Raw genomic sequence first — 20,724 nt, forward strand, 5'->3', positions numbered from 1 at the left:
TACTTGTATCTACGTTGGCCATTCCTTTTAATGAAACAACACAGTACCAACTCTTTTAATTTGTCTTTAAGTTTGGAATGTGAAATACTTGTGTATAGTGTAGAACAGTCAAATGTTTTAATACTATTACAAGATGAAAGAGAGTTAGATTGTATGTACTCTAAAAGATCTTTGGAATTTTTAAGTATCAACATCTGTTTCACGCCTCCTCTAGAATAGGCAGTTTCACAATAGTGTCAGATCAAGTTGACATATTGAAAAGAAGCTTAAAGAAGTGCTCTAAAACTAGCACCTGCACTAACATTGATATACATAATGTGAATTAAAACCGATAATTTTCGAACAGTTCGAAACTCGCTAATCGTCTCGAAAAATACTAAAGCACATCATCTGCTTACACGTGCACATACCAATACGTAGATCAACACAGGGAATTTATAACACTTAGTCTTTGTTAATTATCTGATTATTCATATGAAACCCTACTATAATTCACACTGAATGCTAAAAAAACTAATCTAAGATACCAGGCATCTAACCTGGTACGCGTTTTGACTACATAATCTCATCATTGGCGCTGGAAACAAGACAAAGGCTAGGCCTATACAAATATTACGAATTTGAATAGCATTTATAAATTAATTCTTTAGCGTTTGTTATTTCAACATTTTTATTACAGTAAATGTACAGAAAATTAACATATTAATGTTCATGTTAGTCCGAAAATGAAGATAAAAAGACTACTTAACTGATGATACCAACAGGGATGACACAACAACCAGCAGCTTCATCAATTCAATGCTTGTAAAAACTCATCAACGATACTATACTGTGGATTTATTATTATTCGTCGGATACCAATTTCCGTGGTTTTCATGGATACAAATGAACCATAAATTTAAATGTTCAACGAAATACACATTTTCTATCAGGTGGTGTGTAGACTTAAGCAAAACAACGAAAACTAAATATCAGCAAAAAGACAAATGATTCGAAATCCATGACAATTGGAACCCACGAAAATAAATGAATCCACTTATCCTTTAGTATTTACTTGAAATTTGTCTACACAATACTTTAGTTCCGCTAGATTCAAAACAGTTGCAATGCCAAATCATAAACAAGTATTACGAAGTTGAAGAGAATCAATAATCAACAATTGCTAAAAGTTACTATAAAGATTCAAGAATTTTTTTTAAATGTTTTTATTGGATTAATAATTTACCGTATGGCACATCATTATGATCAGCTATGTGAAAAGTTTTCCTTAAATAAAATACCCGATAATTATTAAAATAGCGCCGTAAGCAATATCTTGCCGTTTCATTCAGCGGAGGATAAATTTCATCTGTATACTAATAGAGAACCAGAATCGCACATTTTTACATGTATGTCATTTTTGCGGAGCCTTACGACTTTTGTCACAGAAAGCTCGACATAAGGATAGTGATCCGGCGGCGATGGCGGCGACGGCGTTAGCTTACTTCTTAAAAGCTTTATATTTTGGACTATCAACATATTATCAATGATTAGTAAAGAAGACGAGACTTTTCAGCGTGTGCACTCTTGTTATATGTATTTTCATCTTTTTACAATATTATATACTTAATTGTTCGTTGTGAGCCCCGCTACATCTTGAAGGCCGTACATCGACTTATAATTGTTAAGTTTTTATACAATATGACTAGGATGGAGAGTTTTCTCATTGACACTTAAACCACATTTCATTATGTATATTGCATACAGAATTAGTGTACTGAAATTACCGCATTATATTTTGTTAACGAAAAGTAGATATCACAGTATCAGATATTACTGGAATGGTTAATGTCATAACTTCGATACCAGTCTATTGAAAGATTTGACTACGTTTTTCGTTGTTATATCATGCCTTTGATGATGTTTTCGTTATTCAATTTCCGCCCATCTATTACAATTGTTTTTGATAACAGACAACAATCGTATCGTTATTTCAGGAAAGTAACTCTAAAAGGAACCAATAAAGGATCTCAGTCATATAGGAAGTTTTTTAGATACTGTAGCAAAGACCGTTTTTGCAGAGTACATTTTATGTCTCTCTATTAGACAGAGAGCGTATGGACATACGCATAATAGTTAGATATACGAAGATGTGGTATGAGTGCCAATGAGACAACTCTCTATCCAAGTCACAATTTGTAAAAGAAAAATCATAAATGTTCAAAGTACGGGCTTCCCACGGAGTCTTCTTTTTAATGATTTTTTTCAGATCGCGACAAATAAAATAGTTAATCAGACATATTACGCAGGAATATACGTACATTGCATACGCACATAGTTAAGTTTAACACACCAACAAACATTCGCTTGTAAAAACAAAATCCAAATGTATCAATTCGTAGAGATACAGAAAACAGTGGATTTAACCTGTTTTCTAGATAGCCAAATATCATACTACGGCAGTGGTAAATAGACCCATTATGTTTATAAATGTAGGAAAGAAACCCAAGCAGACATAATAGACTAATGTTACAATAATTTTGATCCATAAATAAAATTGTGTTTGAAGGCCGTATTCAGACCTCCAAAAAAGGTATAATGGTTGACAGATACAAATTGGGACTTGAATAGAGAACTGTCTCAGTGGTACCACATCTTCTTGAATATATTGACTTAACTTTTAAATTTCACAAAAGCAAACAAGTCATTTAAAAATTGCAAATGTTTTGTAAAGAACAAAATGAAAATTATGTAAGCACCTGGAAATAGAATAGACTGTAGAATACGATAAGGTTGCATGTCAGATTTTTAAAATATTAATTTTTACTGTGATTGAAACAAAATAGAATTCCAAATTAAGATATTACAGAATTTACATTCGTTCTCATATATAGGAGATATAAGATAAACCTCAACATAAAAGACTAAAGGTTTTTATTTTTTTTAATGGAAACCACTAAGCAGGAATGCTCATATTAGAAAGACCGAACACAAAAACCTGAAGCTATTCTTGAAATATTACAAATCAAGAAAACAGGACAGCATGAATATATCACTTCTGAAAAGTAACGATTATTCATCAAAAGTCAGGAAAAGGGAAAACAGAAATACTGTAGCAGTTACTATATCGCTTGGATAAATGCAGAAACGCATCATCTGCTTGCACATACTCGCACCTAGATACACACAGGGCATTTACAACACATAGTTCCTGATATAGATTATTGATATGAAACCGTACTATTACTCGTACTAAATGACTTCATAATATCATATGATGCTGATCAAATTAAATGCAAGATAACAGGCCTATAATCTGGTACACAAGACGCGCGACTCGTCTACATAAACTTATCAGTGGCACTCGAAACAAAACAACTACAATGCTAATTCAAATTTTACAAAATTTAATTTGAATAGCATTTATAGAAACATTCTTTGGCGTTTGCAATTGTAACAGTTGCTACAGTAAATTTTCAGAAAACTAGCATTACAAAAATGTTCATGTCAGTCCAAAAGTGAAAGCCAAACACTACTGAGACTGTGGGGTGACACGACACCCAGCAGCGTCATCAACTTAGTGATAGTAAAAACTCATCAAAGATACTATGCTTATTTTTGGTAGTGCATACTTGAAATTTGTCTACATAATACAGCAGAGGCGTTCCATTCAAAATAGCTGCAAGTCAAATTATATATTACGAAGTTGAAGAAAATTATTAACCGACAATTGCTAAAAGTTGTGTTAAATACAGATAAGACATTTTCATACATGTAGCTACATAAAAAAAACGTTTAATGTCTTATATTGTATTTCTCCTTTGTCGTAATCAATTATCGTTAAAACTGAAATAGAGGGCACTTATATACCCATTGACTCTAAGAAAGAATCAATTAAGCACAAATAATTTACCACAAATCATACATGTTTATCTGACCTTGACTTCGATAGTTAAGATAAAATATAAAAAGAAAGAAATGAATGACTTCAACAGATAAGAGTTATGTCATTGATAACAAAAACGTAGAATCACGAAAAAACTGCATTCTGAGGAAAATTCAAAACGGAAAGTTAAGTCAAAGTACGGGCTTCACGCGGAGACTTCTTTTTAATGATTATTTTTTCAGATCGCGCTAATAAAGAAGTTAATCAGAGATATTAAACAGGAATATACGTACATTGCATACGCACATAGTTAAGTTTAACACACCCACACACGATTTACCACTTGTACCGATTTGAGAGTGTCTAATTCGGTAGGTCACATTCAATAAAGGGAAGAGGATTGTGGTCACGACGTAAGAAACATATATCATTTGTGAAACGGTTATTCCATAAAGGTCAACCAACTCATGATGGTGTCCGTAAAATTTACGAAGGGATGATTTTAACTTCACCATTTGGAACTTTTGGTTTAATAGCTTCCTAGTTGTAGTAAATAGTAATAGTTTATCACAAATGCCAAGACCAAAATGTTGTACGCCAGACGCGCGCTTCGTATATGAAAGAATCATCTGTAAAACAGAACATTACTATTTTATAGTGTGTCTTTCTATGTTGTGATGTTACACAACTTATTTCAGGTAGGGTGCAATTTAGGCCTATTTCAAAAACATAAATGGAAGGGACAAATCACATACCTTCAAGATATCAACAAACAGCGTTTCTCGTATTCAATTTGAGTTTTGGAACAATATGCATATTACAAGAACTTTGTCTAGGGTGTTCTAGAACTTTTTTTTAAAGACAAATACTCCTAAATGTTTCCTGTATACAATTACCTTAGTCGTCCCTGCTTACAAAATGAACCATCTATCAATTAAAAGTTTCTGAATTCCAAATGTCCTAGACAGTTGTGATATCGCTTTTTACAAAAGAAGAGTTTAACAATTGTTTATTTTTTAAAAGGATAGAAGAGTTCCAAATATCCTCGTATTCAAAATATCACTTTTACTTGAAGGTGTATCAATATTTTGAATAAATCTTGACCACGCGTTTATAATTTTCTAAACTTGTGGTAGTTGGTTCATATCTAAACCATTTCAAAACTTGAACATTGACATACAAAAAAGGCTTCATTATATTTTTCATCAAATTTCCAAAGCCAATACTTATCGATCGCATTCAAGCTTTCCAATGGCTCCTGAATTAAACGATATACAAGTTTGATTTGTTTACATTTTATAAACGTTTCTATACTAACCAATCATCCCTATTTATTTCATTCAAACAGCAGACATTTCTATCTACCTGATTCACTTTCCCGTCCCATATAAAGTTCCAAATTATATTATTTTATAGTTCTTATGTATATTTATACAGAAATCCTCGTATTTAGATATCAAAAGAACAGAGAGAAAGTATCATATGTTTTACAACAAGTGTTTTACTTTTGAATGTAAGCTTCCTACTGTGTCATTGAACGACAAATATATGTGACGTATACAATTTTCTCACGTTAGACACACAAATCAATGAATATGTTTGTAGATAGATGTGTTTGTGTTCTGTTAAATTCTTCCTTTTAAAATTCGTATACGACGATGACTGATGTACCCATATTTGAACTATTTTATTAATTGTGTCTGTTTAGTTAACGCATCAATGTAAATATAACGGAATTTAATGAGACTGTCATCAAAGTGAGAGGGTTAGCGCTATAAACCCAGGTTTAATCAACCATTTTCTACATTTGAAAATGCCTGTACCAAGTCAGAAATATGACAGTTCTTGTCCATTCGTTTTTGATATGTTTTGTTATTTGATTTAGCCATGTGATTATGGACTTTCCGAATTGATTTTCCTCTAAGTTCAGTATTTTTGTGATTTTACTTTTTTTCATACGTAAATAGATATAGGAAGATGTGGTGTGAGTGCCAATGAGACAACTCTCCATCCAAATAACAATTGCATATGGATTTCATACAATTTTTATACAACTTTTGTTTACAATTTCTGACTTTATCTATTATTTCCCCCCAAATATCAGCGTCATCTATTTAGTAATCATGACACTCCCCTAATATTTTAACATTGCTTGTGATCAATTTAATTTTATCAAATTTAAATCGTTTACTTTTAGAAGCCCCCAATAGTAAGCCTTTTGTTTTGTCATAGTTTATTCTAGAACCCGAAGCTTTTTCGTATAAGGACAAAATTTTGAAAGTATTTTCTGCAAGTATACATAATTTGTTTCTATAAAGTTCCCTCCCTCTCTAATTTTAATCCTTCTATTCTAATGTTATCCATAATCGCACATGCCATGTGTTTAGTCTGTATGGTATACAAGAGACGCGCTATTTGACACCCTTGTCTAGCACAGCGAGTAGTCGAAAAGTATCTTGATACACACCAATTGATTTTAATACGCGTAGTAGCATTGTATAAAAGCATTTTATCCTTGCTCTAAATTTCCCGCCAGATTCAAATTTCTCCAATACAAAATATATCCATTCCCATTCAACCCTATCAAACGCTTTTTTTGTATCCAAAAATAATATAATTCCTTCTTCATCTTCGTTGTCAATATATTATATAATGTCCTGAATCATTCGGTTAGCCTCGCTTATATTTCTACCTTTAACAAACCCCTTCTAAACTGTATGGATAATTTTAGACAATACTATTTTAAGTCTTTCAGATAGAATCTTTGCAATAATACACTAGTTCAGGGAAACAATGCGCATGTGCAAGATCGATCGGGATTTTGCGTTATCGACTAATTAGATACGAGATTTGACGAACGTGGGGCATTATCAGTAGATCGGCATCGTTATTACTGTAGTCAGATTAATGAATACTTTATTTCAAGAAGCATATACATGTATGCTATGGGAAACGAAAATATATAATATATGAAAACAAAAGACAGCAGAGAACAGAAGTTACAGAGTATACAATAATATTATGACAATGTCTGTGATCTAATTTTCCAAGCTGCATTTAAACAGAGACATATAATACAATACATATGTATTATATGTCTCTGATTTAAATAATTGCATAGTATATTTCAAAACCAAATACTAGTTTATATATAAAGTTTGTCACATTTTTCTAAAGCTGAAGATTACACTGACATATTAAAATAGAAGAGTTTGACCGTTATGTTAATCAATCTTAAATACAAAAGGAACGGTTTGATGTCACCTGACTTTGAGTGTTTCTTTCACGCAAAAATGGACAGATTCATGGTGTGATGTTCACAATGGTTCACTTAGCAGATTGTCTATATATTCAAGAAGGTACGGGTGCTATATCTGAAGCACTGATCTTAGGTCATAAAAATAAAAGTCAATCAACACCTAGGGCATATGGTATCATAAAGTTTTACCTTAAACTATTAATCTCACCAGGCGACAGTTAGCCTCTGATACAATTATTATATCCTTAATAATCATTATTATGTTCTGACAATTAGGTACCATTAAAATATATGTTCAAAATATATAAAGCCCTGATTGCATGCGTGTATTGAATTTACATAAAGTTTATTGTGCTTAATTCCGAAAGGCATCAAATATTGACAATTTTTAAAGGAGGGGGGTCTGGGTCGTTCAGCATTTTATTTTGACATATTGTAAAGCATATATAATATTGTATACAGAATGTCTAATTAATTTCAAACAGATTTAATAAGATCTTAAACAAAATAAAAGATAATTTATATTTTTTTGTTGTTTCTCAAGTTCAGAAAGTAAATTTTCACACACATATATAGTTTGGCATTTGATTACATACGTTTACTAAACAGTTCTGTTATTTTATTTTTGTGTCAGAAAATTCACGTTAATATGTAGAAAAATGATACTAAATGTGAGAAAAAATTGTTATGTTACAATTACTATAGAAAAAAGACACACACCCTCCCCCCATAGACAAAAAAAAATCAATTATTGTCGTCTTGTAGAAAACACGGAGGTCTTTAGGATTTATGAGTGAAATAACTGCCTACTTGGATCTTTTGACATACAAGCTTCTTTTTGACAAGTTTCGCGAAAGTGATACTTAGCGATCTTAGATTCCGCCGACTACTTCAGCATTAAGTTCAGTCTGTGGTTGAAGTTTTGTTTTACATCAAAATCGTTGTCAAACATGATGGAATTTCGGGAAATTGGGATAGAAGCTTCTTTATGTCCAAAATACAGTATCCAAGGCAAAATTTTGCAAATATTTATTTTTATTTTTCCGTATTTTACTACTAGATGGACTCCGTTTTTCCTGAACAGTTAATTTCATGTTTTGTCTGAGGTTAAATATATTCCCGCAGTTATCAATAACCGTTTTGTTTAAACGTCCAGTTGCAAGTTAAATGCATATCCATGCAGCTCAAGATCATGATAATGATATATGAATGTTGAAAATATTTTGTTCTACATTGCGCTGAATTTTCACTCGTTTGTTCAAAATGCAACAGTCAGAGTAAAGACATTGTATATATATCTTATCAATCTTATCAATGGGTGCAGCTTTTTTTCTAAGAGTTTAATTACATATAACGACATGTAGCTGTTTGATTTTATGGGAACTTATTTTTTATGGTTGGAACAAGGAACGCATATACTGCTCAAAGTTTTAGCTGTCAGATTATTTATACAATATTGAAAACATAACATTTATGAACCCATGGTTATTTTTTATTGAAGACATAGCATAATATCATTCATTGCGACTATGTGTGATGACTAGCAACAACTTTTCAAAAAGCTCCGTTTTACAAACAATCATAGTATTTAGATTGTTTATCTATATTTTCCAGACAAAAGCTAAAGAGAATATATAGTGTAGTGTCACCATTGTATGATATACTGTTTTGGCAATTAATGCCATTACGCCAGCATGTTTTAGGAAATTATTCAGATCTCATTCGCCAAAAATGATATTTCTTCACATAAACTTCCTCAAAGTTCGAAACAGCCTCCAGTGACTTGAAGGATCTCGTTCTTTCTTTATCAAATTTTTCGTTTTGGGTATTTGCAGGCCGTAATTTCAAATTTCTTTTCCAATTTTCTCCCGTAATTTTCAAACACCATGTCTCGAAATTTTAAAAAATATTTTTATTTTACTTTATTTAATTTAAACATAAACAAACAAAAAACAGATGACACTCAACGACTTCACAGGTAAATGGGAAAGCGGCGGGCGTCCTAATAAACGCCTATTAAACATCGAATATTGATGTGAACCATATATGACTTTGCCCCCAGTTCGTCCAAATCTTGCATATTCTCGTATGAACTTTAATTAAACGCTTGACACACTCAGAATTCTAGGTCGCGAACAAGCTTTCCCTGAACTAGTGTATTCTATAATCACAATTTAGTAAAGTCAGTGGTCTCCATTTTTTTTTTATATTAACCCTTTCTCCTCCTTTATGTTGTAAGGTAAGGAGACCTCCTAATATTGAGAGTTACTCAATAAAGTATCATTAAAAATGTCTTGTAGTTTACTAAAGACATCGTCTTTTATTATATCCCAGCATAAAACATAAAATTCAAATATTATACCATTTTCGCCAGGTAATTTGTTCTGTTTAAGTAATTTTAGTACCTTTTTTACAATACAGATATTTATACCGCTATCGAAATAAAGGCAACAGTAGTATACTGCTGTTCAAAACTCATAAATCCATGGTCCAAAAACTAAATCGGGGTAACAAACTAAAAGCGAGGGAAACTCATTAAATATAAGAGGAGACAAAAACCCCACGAGAATAACAAATATAACATCAAATTACAAAACTAAATACATGAATTTAGAATAGACAAGTACCGTGACACGTCTTATCGCAATTGAATTTTCAGTCAAAAATAAGAGAAAACACACGACGCAACGTTAAAATGTAACACACACAGAAACGAACAATAATATAACAATGGCCATTTTCCTGACTTGGTACAGGACATTTTTAAAGGACATTTCTTTATCTTCCTTATTTACCTTATCTATCATAACTGACAAAGTTTTGCACGCTGTTTTGTTCCAGTCTTCCGTGGCAAAAATTTTAGTATAAAATTTTACTTGTTCATTTGAGATAGAATCAATATCACATATATAAATACAGGGCATTTACAAAACTTACTCTTTGATTTTGTTTGATTATTTTATGAAACCTTTCTATTACTCACTCTGAATGACTTCATGAGATCATATGATACTTATAGATTATCGTTGATCATCTCAACGAGATTGATTTTTCTCGCTTGAGCTGGTACAGCGAAAGTGAGAAAAGCAAGCGAGTTGAGATGACCAATGATAATCTATTTATCGCTATTTTACCTATGACGACGTTGTCAATTTCATCATGTTCATGTCAATTTCGTTAGCAACGCCACGTGGCCTCCTTAGTTTCTAGTGATAATTATTCCATCTCAAGCGAGTAGCATGATATGAAAATTATCACAAAAAAAGATCAAACGAAAAATGCACAAAATAGCGATAATGATAATTCTTATCAACGATACTAGACTTTTACTCTCGTACGCAAGACGCGTAAACCCATCAGATGCGCTCGAAACAAAATAACTGCAAGGCCAATTCAAATATTACAAATTTAAATAGCATTTATAATTTTTGTTTTAGTGTTTGATATTGATAGATTGTTTTCACAGTAAATTAACATAAAAGTGAGCATTTCAAAAATGTTCATCTCAGTCCAAAACTTAAAGTTTACAGATAACTGAGTTGATAGTTCAAACAGGGATGACACGACAACCAGCATTGTCATCAACTCAATGCTTGTAAAAAATCATCAAAAATACAATGTGTATTATTTGGTACTAGATACTTGAAATTTGTCCACAAACAACGTCAGTTTAGCTCGATTGAAGACAGTTGCAAAGCCAAATTATATATATGTATTGTAGTACATTGTTGAAGAGAATTAACAACCGACAATTGCTAAAAGTTACTTTCTGCTTTAATAAAATACCCGATAATTATTAGAATATTGCCGTGATTAATATCTTCTATAAGTACAATATAATTTGTTATGAACCTTTTGTACAGGCTCATTCAGCGGATAAAATTCATCTGAATACTAGCAGAGAACCAGAATCTCAAATTTAAATCTCATTTTGATATTTTTATTTTTTAAATTTTTTCACGATGGTTTGTCAAAATTCAAATCAAATTCTATAATATACTTGTTCGGTTTGAGCCTAGGCTACATATTGAAGGCCGTACTTTGACCCATAATTGTTCATTCTAATAAATTATGACTTAGGTCGTGTAGGTAGAGATGTCTCATTGGCACTTGTACCACATTTCCTTATCTTTGTTGTACACCCGTATACAGAATAATAATTTAGTGTACTGAAGTAACCGCATTATATTTTTAGCGCAAAAACAGACATACCAATATTAGATACAACTGGAATGGTTTCTGTCATAACTTCAATAACCAGTCTATTGGCAGTTTTGACCACGTTACTAACTTGTTGGTCATGCCTTTGATGATGCTTACGTTATTCAATTTCCGTACATCTATTAAAATTGTTTTAGATAACATTTCAGGAAAAATAACCCAATAAGGAACCAATAAAGGATCTCAGTCATAAAGGAAATTTTGTAGTTTCCGTAGTGATGATAGTTTTTGCTGAGTACATTTTATGTATTTCAATAAGTCAGAGAAAGCGTAGATATGTGCATAATAATTATATATAAGAAGATTTGGTATGAGTGCAAAAGAACCTTCTTATTAATGATTTTTTTTCAGATCGCGACAAATGCAGAAGTTAATCAGAGATATTAAGGAGGAATATACGTACATTGCATACGCACGTAGTTTAGTTTAACACACCCACAAACTGTTCACCACTTCTACCGATTTGAGAGTTTTTATTGCATTGTAACTCAGAACAGTTGCACTTGGACTATAAATTAACTATATTCGCCATCTGTTTATAAAAAAAATATATTTTCAAAAGGCTGTAAACGAGTATATGAAGTATGACACATTAAATTATAAAAGCTAAAAAAATTCAAAATCCAAATGTTTCACTTTGTATAGATACAGTAAGAATTGAAAACCAATTGTTCAGAGAACAATTGAAGTTCTTTCAAATGCTAAAAATAAATGTTGATAGGAGTACATCAAAATTCATTTTAAAACAAACGTCAGTTCCTATTGGTTTATGATGTATAAATAAGAATTTATAGCAAAAGTCAAAATCTTGAACGTCCAATCAACAAATGACCTTCACCTCAATTTCAAGGCCTTAAGCCAAGAACCTCTGATCAAAAGACCTTTGGTCTTTAATTGGTATGCCGTATAGTTAACGAGTTATATCACTTTAACCATAATTCTAAATATTAAATGGGCCAAAAACCCATTTTTTGTTTACGCACCCTCTCAAAAAAATTTAAGAAGGAATATACGTACGTTGCATACGCACATAGTTTATTCAAAGCACCCACAAACCGTTCACAACTTCTACCGATTTGAGAGTTTTTATTGTATTGTAATTCAAAACAGTTTCACTTGAACTATGAATTAACTATATTCGCCATCTGTTTTTCAAAATTATACATTTACAAAATGCTGTAAACGAGTATCTGAAGTAGGACACAATAAATTATATGAGCTTGAAAATTTGAAAATCCAAATGTTTCTCTTTGTATAGATACAATAAGAATTGAAAACCAATTGTTCAGAGAACAGTTGAAGGTCTTTCAAATACTAAAAATAAATGTTAATAGGAAAACATCAAAATGCAGTTTAAAACGTCAGTTCCTATTTGTTAATGATGTATAAATAAGAATTTATAGCAAAGATCAAGATCTAGAAGGTCCAATTAATTAATGACCTTCACCTCAATGTCAAGGTCATAAACCAAGGACCTCTGATCAAAAGACCTGTGGTCTGTAATAGGTATGCCGTATGGTTAATGAGTTATATCACTTAAAGTATGATTCTAAATATTAGATGGGCGAAAAACACATTTTTTGTTTACGCACCCACTCAACCAAAATAAAATGTTACGACATGTCGTAACTAACATTTTAGTAAAAATAATTTGTCAATATTTTATAAGATTTTTTAAAAATAAGTGAAAATAGGCAAATTTCTCAATTCAGAATATAACCTTGACCTTTGACCTTGACTTTATTTTTTTTTTAAATTTTTCCAAGGACCTTAAATCAAAAGACCCTAGGTGTGTTTGACTTATGGTTTACAAGTTAGAAATGCATATCACTTATGGGCGTTTTTCAATAAAAACGTATTGTCTTGTCCCAGCCACTTTAAAAAAAATGTGTTTGATCTTTGCAAGTATTTTTTTGTGCAGTCAGTACATTGAATTAGATTTAACATTTTTATGCAAAGAAACAGTTTATTTTTAGAGGGATTGATAAGATATTGACTCCTGAATGGTCCAAAACAACCAAAATGGCATGTCCCTAGACCGCCTGTTCAACATTCATACTCTAAAATATCGTAAAGAAATGAAGAAATAAATGGTTTTTTTTACTTTACATAAGTTCTTTTAATATTCAAAAGTATATTCAGAGCCAACATATTTCAATATAGGTTTTTTAATTTCAGAAGGTGTGTCCCTCACAAAATGTCCACTACGAAACGAAGTCATTAAAATTTGCCAATAAACAGTTCTATAAAATCAATGTAATTTTTGTTTGCAAGAGATATAAACATTAGAGTCTTTCAAAAGAAGTGATGCTTTTATAACGGCAATTAAATTGTTGGTAAGAAAAATTGAGCACATCAAATGGACCAGAGTGATACCGTATTTTTGATAATGTCCACTACGAAACGGGTCATATCTCCTTCAGTATCTGGTTTTAAATTATGAAAAAAATATCAGTGTACAGCTTGATAAATGCTTTGGTGACTACAATCAGTCTTGTTACTATTGCAATATAGGGATTGTGGAAAAAAAATAAAACATGCGAATACGTCCCTTACGAAACGGTCCCCTACGAAACAAGCATGGAAGAAAAACGTTTCGTAGTGGACACTACCACTACCATGCAGTCTTTTTTTAATCTTTTTTCAATTATATTCGTGCAAAACAAATAATAAGGGTTAATTTCATGTAATTGTTATTATGTTTTTATTAACATATGATAGGGTTGATGTCAACTACGAAACTTTTTGTCCACTACGAAACGGTTTTGTCCACTACGAAACGCATCAAAATGTCCACTACGTAACATAAGTTGAACCTTAATATGTGAAGTACTGTCTAATCTTTATCGATAAAAATGTTTTACCAATTTTAGCGGAAAAAAATGATATTTTTCTAGTATTTAAAGTAAACAAACTGGAATGTCTATAAAACAAAATATGTTTTTCGCCCATCTAATATTTAGAATCATACTTTAAGTGATATAACTCATTAACCATACGGCATACCTATTACAGACCACAGGTCTTTTGATCAGAGGTCCTTGGTTTATGATAATTTTTCTGATCTTTTTTAAGCACCAACCTATATTCAAAGGTACAACAACCACAATAGAAACATAGGGAGAAAAGGGGAAAAAAATGAATGTTATTTGCAGATGGACCTTGGCAACATTAAACGCTGACTTAAAATTATTTTTTTTGAAGAATCATTTTTGGGAATCCTTCTTCAAGTTCATCTTTGGATTTTTTCATCATGTTTAAAGTAAAAAAAGATATATCAAAAATTGTAACAGTGATATAAGTGTGTCCCGTTTGCATCAATCATAACTATTTATCAATGACAAAGCACGTGTACTGATTAATGTAAAAAAATAAACATCCTTCATTCTTGTGTATGAAAGACTGATGCGACGCCATACAAGTGAGAGGTTTAGCTAGCTTTACAACCAGGTTTTATCTACCATTTTCTACTTAAGAAAATATCTGTATCAAATCAAGAATGTTTGTTGTAATCCATTCGTTTGATGTGTTTGAGCTCTTGATTTTGACATTTGATTATAGACTTTCTGTCTTGAATTTTCCTTTCGGAGTTCAGTATTCTTTTAATTTTACTTTAATCTTAATGGTACCAAGCTAATAAATTAGTATTCAAGACGCGCGTTTCGCCTAAATACACACACCAGTGGCGCTCGAAACGACACAATTGCAAAGCCAAATCCAATCAAATATAACGAATTTTAATACCACTTATTTAATAAAAAAACATCCTTATCGTGAAGGTCATTGTATTTCATAATGTTTAACAATATATTTACAGAAAATGTGTTTTTCAAAGACATTACTTTTCAGAATAAAGGTTATGACTACTGTTTAGTTATTCCCTTGTGGAAGAAACGTCCAGCTGCACTGACATCAACTCAATGCTTGTAAAACTCATCAAAGATAATCCACTTATTAATTGGCACTACCTACGTGTAATTCGTCGTCATTAGACTCATCAGTGACGCCCGAATCAAAACCGGTACAAAGTCCAATCATATATTTAAAAGTTGAAGAGCTGAATAACCGGAAATTCAGAAAAAAAGATGTGCCAAACATGATATTGTTTTCATGAAAAACAAGAACACTTACTAAAATTATTTAAAAAAAAACACTGTTGTTAACGAAAAATAACTTTAATAGAATTGTCTTATGGTTTTAAATACTAAATACTAATACTGGCATTTTTTTCAAACCTTGTACATGTTGTATTGTTTTTTTCTTTTGCTGTTTACATTTTGAAAATTTCACCAGGTACAGCCTCAAAATAATGAGTAACCATGGTTAAATTGGTCAAACATAGATATATAAGGGCGATGCTCCTATGATGATTTTGAGTTGGGTATGTATTGAATGCTACGTTAGCTAAGCTAACATGATTTGTCCTTTATATAGTTGTAATTATTTTTGAATAAGCATTCAGAAACAGCGTAAATTATTATATCCGTGCTTTGTGTTTGCTTTTTATGTTAGTTGGTTCATGGTATTTCCTGAAGATTTATAGGATCTACCATTCACAAACCGAGTTTACAGTTTTTTCTTACACTATGGTCCAGTTTAGGGATGATGTACCGCTCATTTACATTTTTAAACTCCTACGCATTGTGCTATGTTCTATGTGCTTGTCCCAAGTTAGGCTGTCGTTGGTTTTGTCTTGTTTTTTTTTCCGTATACTAGTATTGTATTGAATATAAAGTATGCCGTTGATTTTCTAATTGTTTAAAAGGTTTTTTTCATCCATTTTTCATGTCATGGCCTTTAAAAGTTGGTTATACTGTTAAGGTTTTCTCATTGTTTTTGGCAGTATGTTGACCTATTATTACTTTGTCAATTGAACTTGGAGATTATACCACACACCCTTTATTATAAAGAGGTCAATATCAGAGGAATCCTTATAGACTGCATAATAATTCATTTTTTTCTTCATTTTTCTATCTAATTTACCTTTGAATTTATTTAGTTCGAGCACTACTTTTTAGAGTTTGATGCAGAAGAAATGACAAACAAATACTGTCAAACCCCTTCATTACACTTTAAACCCGCTGTTTTTGTTTAATAATATGAGCAACACGACGGGTTCCACGTGTGGAGCAGAATCTGCTTACAATTCAAGTGCACATGAGATCACCCTCATTGTTTTATGAGGCCGAGTTTTCTATGTTTTGTGTCTTGTGTACTATTATTTGTCTCTTTGTCTCTTTAGTTATGGTGTTGTCATTTTTTTCTATGTGTTGCAATGTTCCTCTTGTATCTTTCGTCCCTCTTTCAATGGATCAAAGCAATGCTGAAGGGATTTATAAATTTTAAAAACACATAACTGGTAAAACAACATAACAAATTTATTGCACATAAATATTTTCAGGATGATATATATGGTATATAAATGTAGATATAATGTATTATCAAATAAAGTTCTAATTAAATCACTAACAATCTTATGGAAGAACACAACATTAATCACACAACTGGCATGACTGTACTATTTAAATAACCTTAACACTTTTCCGCAGCTATTATTTAGTTAAATGCTGAAAAAAAATTATACAAATTAAAAAGATGTTTGAGGTACAAATGAGGCATTGGTATCAAAGAAGCCACTTACTTAACCCTGGATCTAACTATGAAAGTTCAATATTAACAGATAAATCAGAAAACAAACTTTCAACAGTCTGTCCTTTTGTAAATGTAGGTGCTAGATTCAGACAAATTGTCAGTTAACTACATTGCCTCTCACTACAGCTGTTTCAGGAGTTGAGTCATGATAGGAACAGGAGACTCAATTATTTGGAAATTTCAGTTCTTAACTAATGCCTTGAGTGCTTTTAAATAATATGGAAACTGACCTGATCTAGATCTGGAGATCCAGAAATATTCTGTTGTAATTGTCTTCTTGTCCTTACTTGCTAAACAACAGAAAGAGCTATCTTCATGATGTTAAAGATTTATGAATATTGTGTCATAAACAAAACTCAACTAGAAACATTTGAATAAATATACAGTTCTAATACAAATCCAACTATAATCAATGCAATACACAAGCACATAACAATGTATAAATTAAGTTTTATCATGCCTTAGCAATGTACTACCTGATTACTAGATTAGATACATGTAACATGTTTGCTTTATAACAACATGTGTTTCTATGAACAGCACTTTCAGGAATTTTATATATTTGGTTTCAAAAGAATGCACAGTAACAATGTGCAACTGTTTTTATTAAAAATGTAATGAGCTGGTCAGCTGAGTGATCAAGTATAAACTGAGATAAAACAAGAATGTGTCCACAGTACACGGATGCCCCACTCGCACTATCATTTTCTATGTTTACTGGACTGTGAAATTGGAATAAATTCTCTAATTTGGCATTAAAATTAGAATGATCTTATCAAACGGATGTTTTAAGTTGATTGGACTTTAACTTCATCAAAAACTACCTTGACCAAAAACTTTAACCTGAAGTGTAAGACCGCCAAACGAACAGACGGACAGACAGAGGAATGAACGGACACACAGACCAGAAAACATAATGCCCCTCTACTATCGTAGGTGGAGCATAAAAAAATATATTTGGCATTAAGGTAAAAAATCTAACTTTGTAACATTTTAACAATAAAAATTCTCATATCAAATTTCTACAGTGTAAGCATGGTAAGTTTATTGACCCATGTAAAAATTGTAATTTTGTGTACATGTATAATTTGGTTAACTAAAATGTGAACACTAAGTTTCAAGTTGATGTGACACCTTTAGGATTAACTACCTCAATCAAAAAGAACTTGATATGAGACAAACACACAGACGTCAGAATACAAATTAATGCCACCTTACTACAAAATATACCAAAATCAAGGGATTAAAAAACCTAATTAAGTTCACCTACATGTTCAGGTGGAAAACAATAACAATTCTGTCTGTATATGACTCAATATATCTACATACATTGTACATTGTAAAACTCATCAGTGATGATCAGATCAAAATAGTTATAAAGCCAAACACAAGTACAAAGTTGAAGAGCATTGATGACCCAAAATTCAAAAAAGTTGTGCCAAATATTGCTAAGGTAATCTATTCCTGGAATACGAAAAACCTTAGTTATTCGAAAAATTAAAAGTTTTGTAACTGGAAATTTATTAAAGTGACGATATAAATTGATATTTGTGTCAACACTGAAGTTAAACAGTAAAATACTCTCTACTGTCATCACATGGTCTAAGCTAGCATGCATTTCTTAATCTGAACACACTCATTACATTTGTAAAATATAATATTTACATGTAACAGATCAAGTCCATTCAAAATGTAACTATAGGAAAGATTTGAGTTAATCTTTTGACATGTTTGGGAAAGTAGTCATCCTAGTACTATTACTGATTATTATTACACCATGCCTGCTTAATACATACATTATAGCATCCAGGTTATATTTTAAACCAGATAACTTTTACAACCTCTTTAGGACAAAGCCGACAATAATATTTTGTAAACTAACTTATAATTCATTACTTTATTTCATGTTAAAACCTTGCTAGCTCTTTTCACTGTGATTTAATTTCACAATTTTCAAATTTGCTTGATGTACATGTAGTTCAATAAGTTAAGGAAAAATCAAAGTTTTACATATTCTTGACTCTTTATATTCGTGTTATTTTTCTACTCAGGAAAGATGACAAAAAAGATTGCTGGTGAAAGTTAGTTGGTTGACACATGTTACAGAAATTGATTTATATAGATGTATCACAAGATTTTGATTCAGTCTGACTATTTTCATTGTTTGTACTTTCAAACTGTCTATGGATTTCTTTTTCAACCAAATCTAAAGCATATTTATATGGATCAGTATCACTTGATATATCTGTGTCTTCGTTAATCGAATCATTATCTGAATTCTTATTTTCCTCTGTTTCTTCCTCATTGACGTCACTTTTACTATCCTCTAGCATGGAACTAGCAGATTTTTCAGCTACTGAATCATCTGTGACAAGAAACATTCCAGCATCACCACTTTCTAAAGGTGTCCCATCAATTTTCATTTTATGTATTCTTTTCATGTGTAAAGCTAGTGAACTTTTGTATGACAAAGTCTTCCCACAATATTTACATTCAAAATCAGCCGACATCTCTCCACGGAAATGAATTTCTTTATGCCTTTGCATGGACGATGCCAGTGAAAACTTTTTGTCACAAATGTCACAATTATAAGGTTTAGGATCTGTAAAGAAGTGAGTTTTTCTATGTCTTTGCATTGAGTTTCTGGCCATATACTGCTTACCACAAATATCACAATCAAACCTTTCATTATAGGTTTCATCGTGAATTAATAAATGCTTCTTTAATGTACTTATCAATGTGAAACGTTTTCCACATACTTCACATTCAAGATCTTTTTCGCCCGTGTGAATTTTCACATGACTCCATAGTGTGCTTCGTGCAGTGAATGTATTTCCACACACATCACATTTATATGGTTTCTCCCCTGTGTGTAATCTCATGTGTACCTGTAAAGAACATTTAGTTGTGTAGTTTTTGTTACATACACCACATGTAAATGGTTTAACACCAGCATGGCTTCTCATGTGCCGTCTCACTCCACATTTGTACGACAGCTTCTTCCCACATATGGTACAAGGGAATAATTTATCTCCTGTATGAGAACTCATGTGAGAAAGTAATCGTGTTTTATCTAAAAATCCACGACCACAAACAGGACAAATACGATTTTTCTTTTTTAGGTGAAATTCCATGTGCTTTTTATGTTTTGTTTTATCATTAAATATTTTTCCACAGATATCACAAAAAGTAAAGTTTTGACTCTGACCATCTTTCCCTATAAGTTTGTCAACAGTTTGTTTTACAAATAAATCTACATCAGATTTAGACATATTAGTAGAATTCTGAACTGTTGTGTTATGATCATTGATCAACATGGTAAAAGTATTAGAATCATGTAAGCTAGAGTTTGATATGTCTTGATTGGAATCAAAGCAATCTTTTTCATCTGCCATGCTATCATCACAATCTGAACTGTCTGAGGACTCAACTTCATCATCAACTGAATCATAGTCATCCTCATCTAAACTTTCATCAGATGGTAAGTCTGATGATGACCTTATAATACCTTGTGTGACCTCGTCTTCATTTTTAATTGATTTCTTTTGTATTTTTACAACAAGTTTCAGTCTTTCTCCTTTTTGTTTTATTCTATTTTCCTCATCTCTATCAACAGTATCTAGGTTTACTGGTAAAAAAGTGTTCGTCAAAGTATCTTGGGTTTCAAGTATTTTGTATGCCATACTGGATGAAACCAGTGACATCTGATATTTCTTAAAATAAAATC

General features: G+C 31.6%; 1 protein-coding gene across 1 annotated transcript; it reads right to left on the reverse strand.

Moving 5' to 3' along the window:
* Positions 1-19,111: 19,111 nt before the first annotated feature.
* On the reverse strand, positions 19,112-19,879 carry LOC134688003 (zinc finger protein 184-like). Its single transcript, XM_063548469.1, has one exon. It carries the CDS (start codon positions 19,877-19,879, stop codon positions 19,112-19,114), a length of 768 nt encoding a protein of 255 aa, XP_063404539.1.
* Between the last annotated feature and the right edge of the window lie 845 nt (positions 19,880-20,724).

This window comes from Mytilus trossulus, chromosome 10 (assembly GCF_036588685.1).
Source record: "Mytilus trossulus isolate FHL-02 chromosome 10, PNRI_Mtr1.1.1.hap1, whole genome shotgun sequence".
In the NCBI taxonomy this organism is placed as follows: Eukaryota; Metazoa; Mollusca; class Bivalvia; order Mytilida; family Mytilidae; genus Mytilus; species Mytilus trossulus.

Coding starts and splice junctions, on each gene's coding strand:
- LOC134688003 (XM_063548469.1), bottom strand. CDS start 19,879: ATGAGATTACACACAGGGGAGAAACCATATAAATGTGATGTGTGTGGA.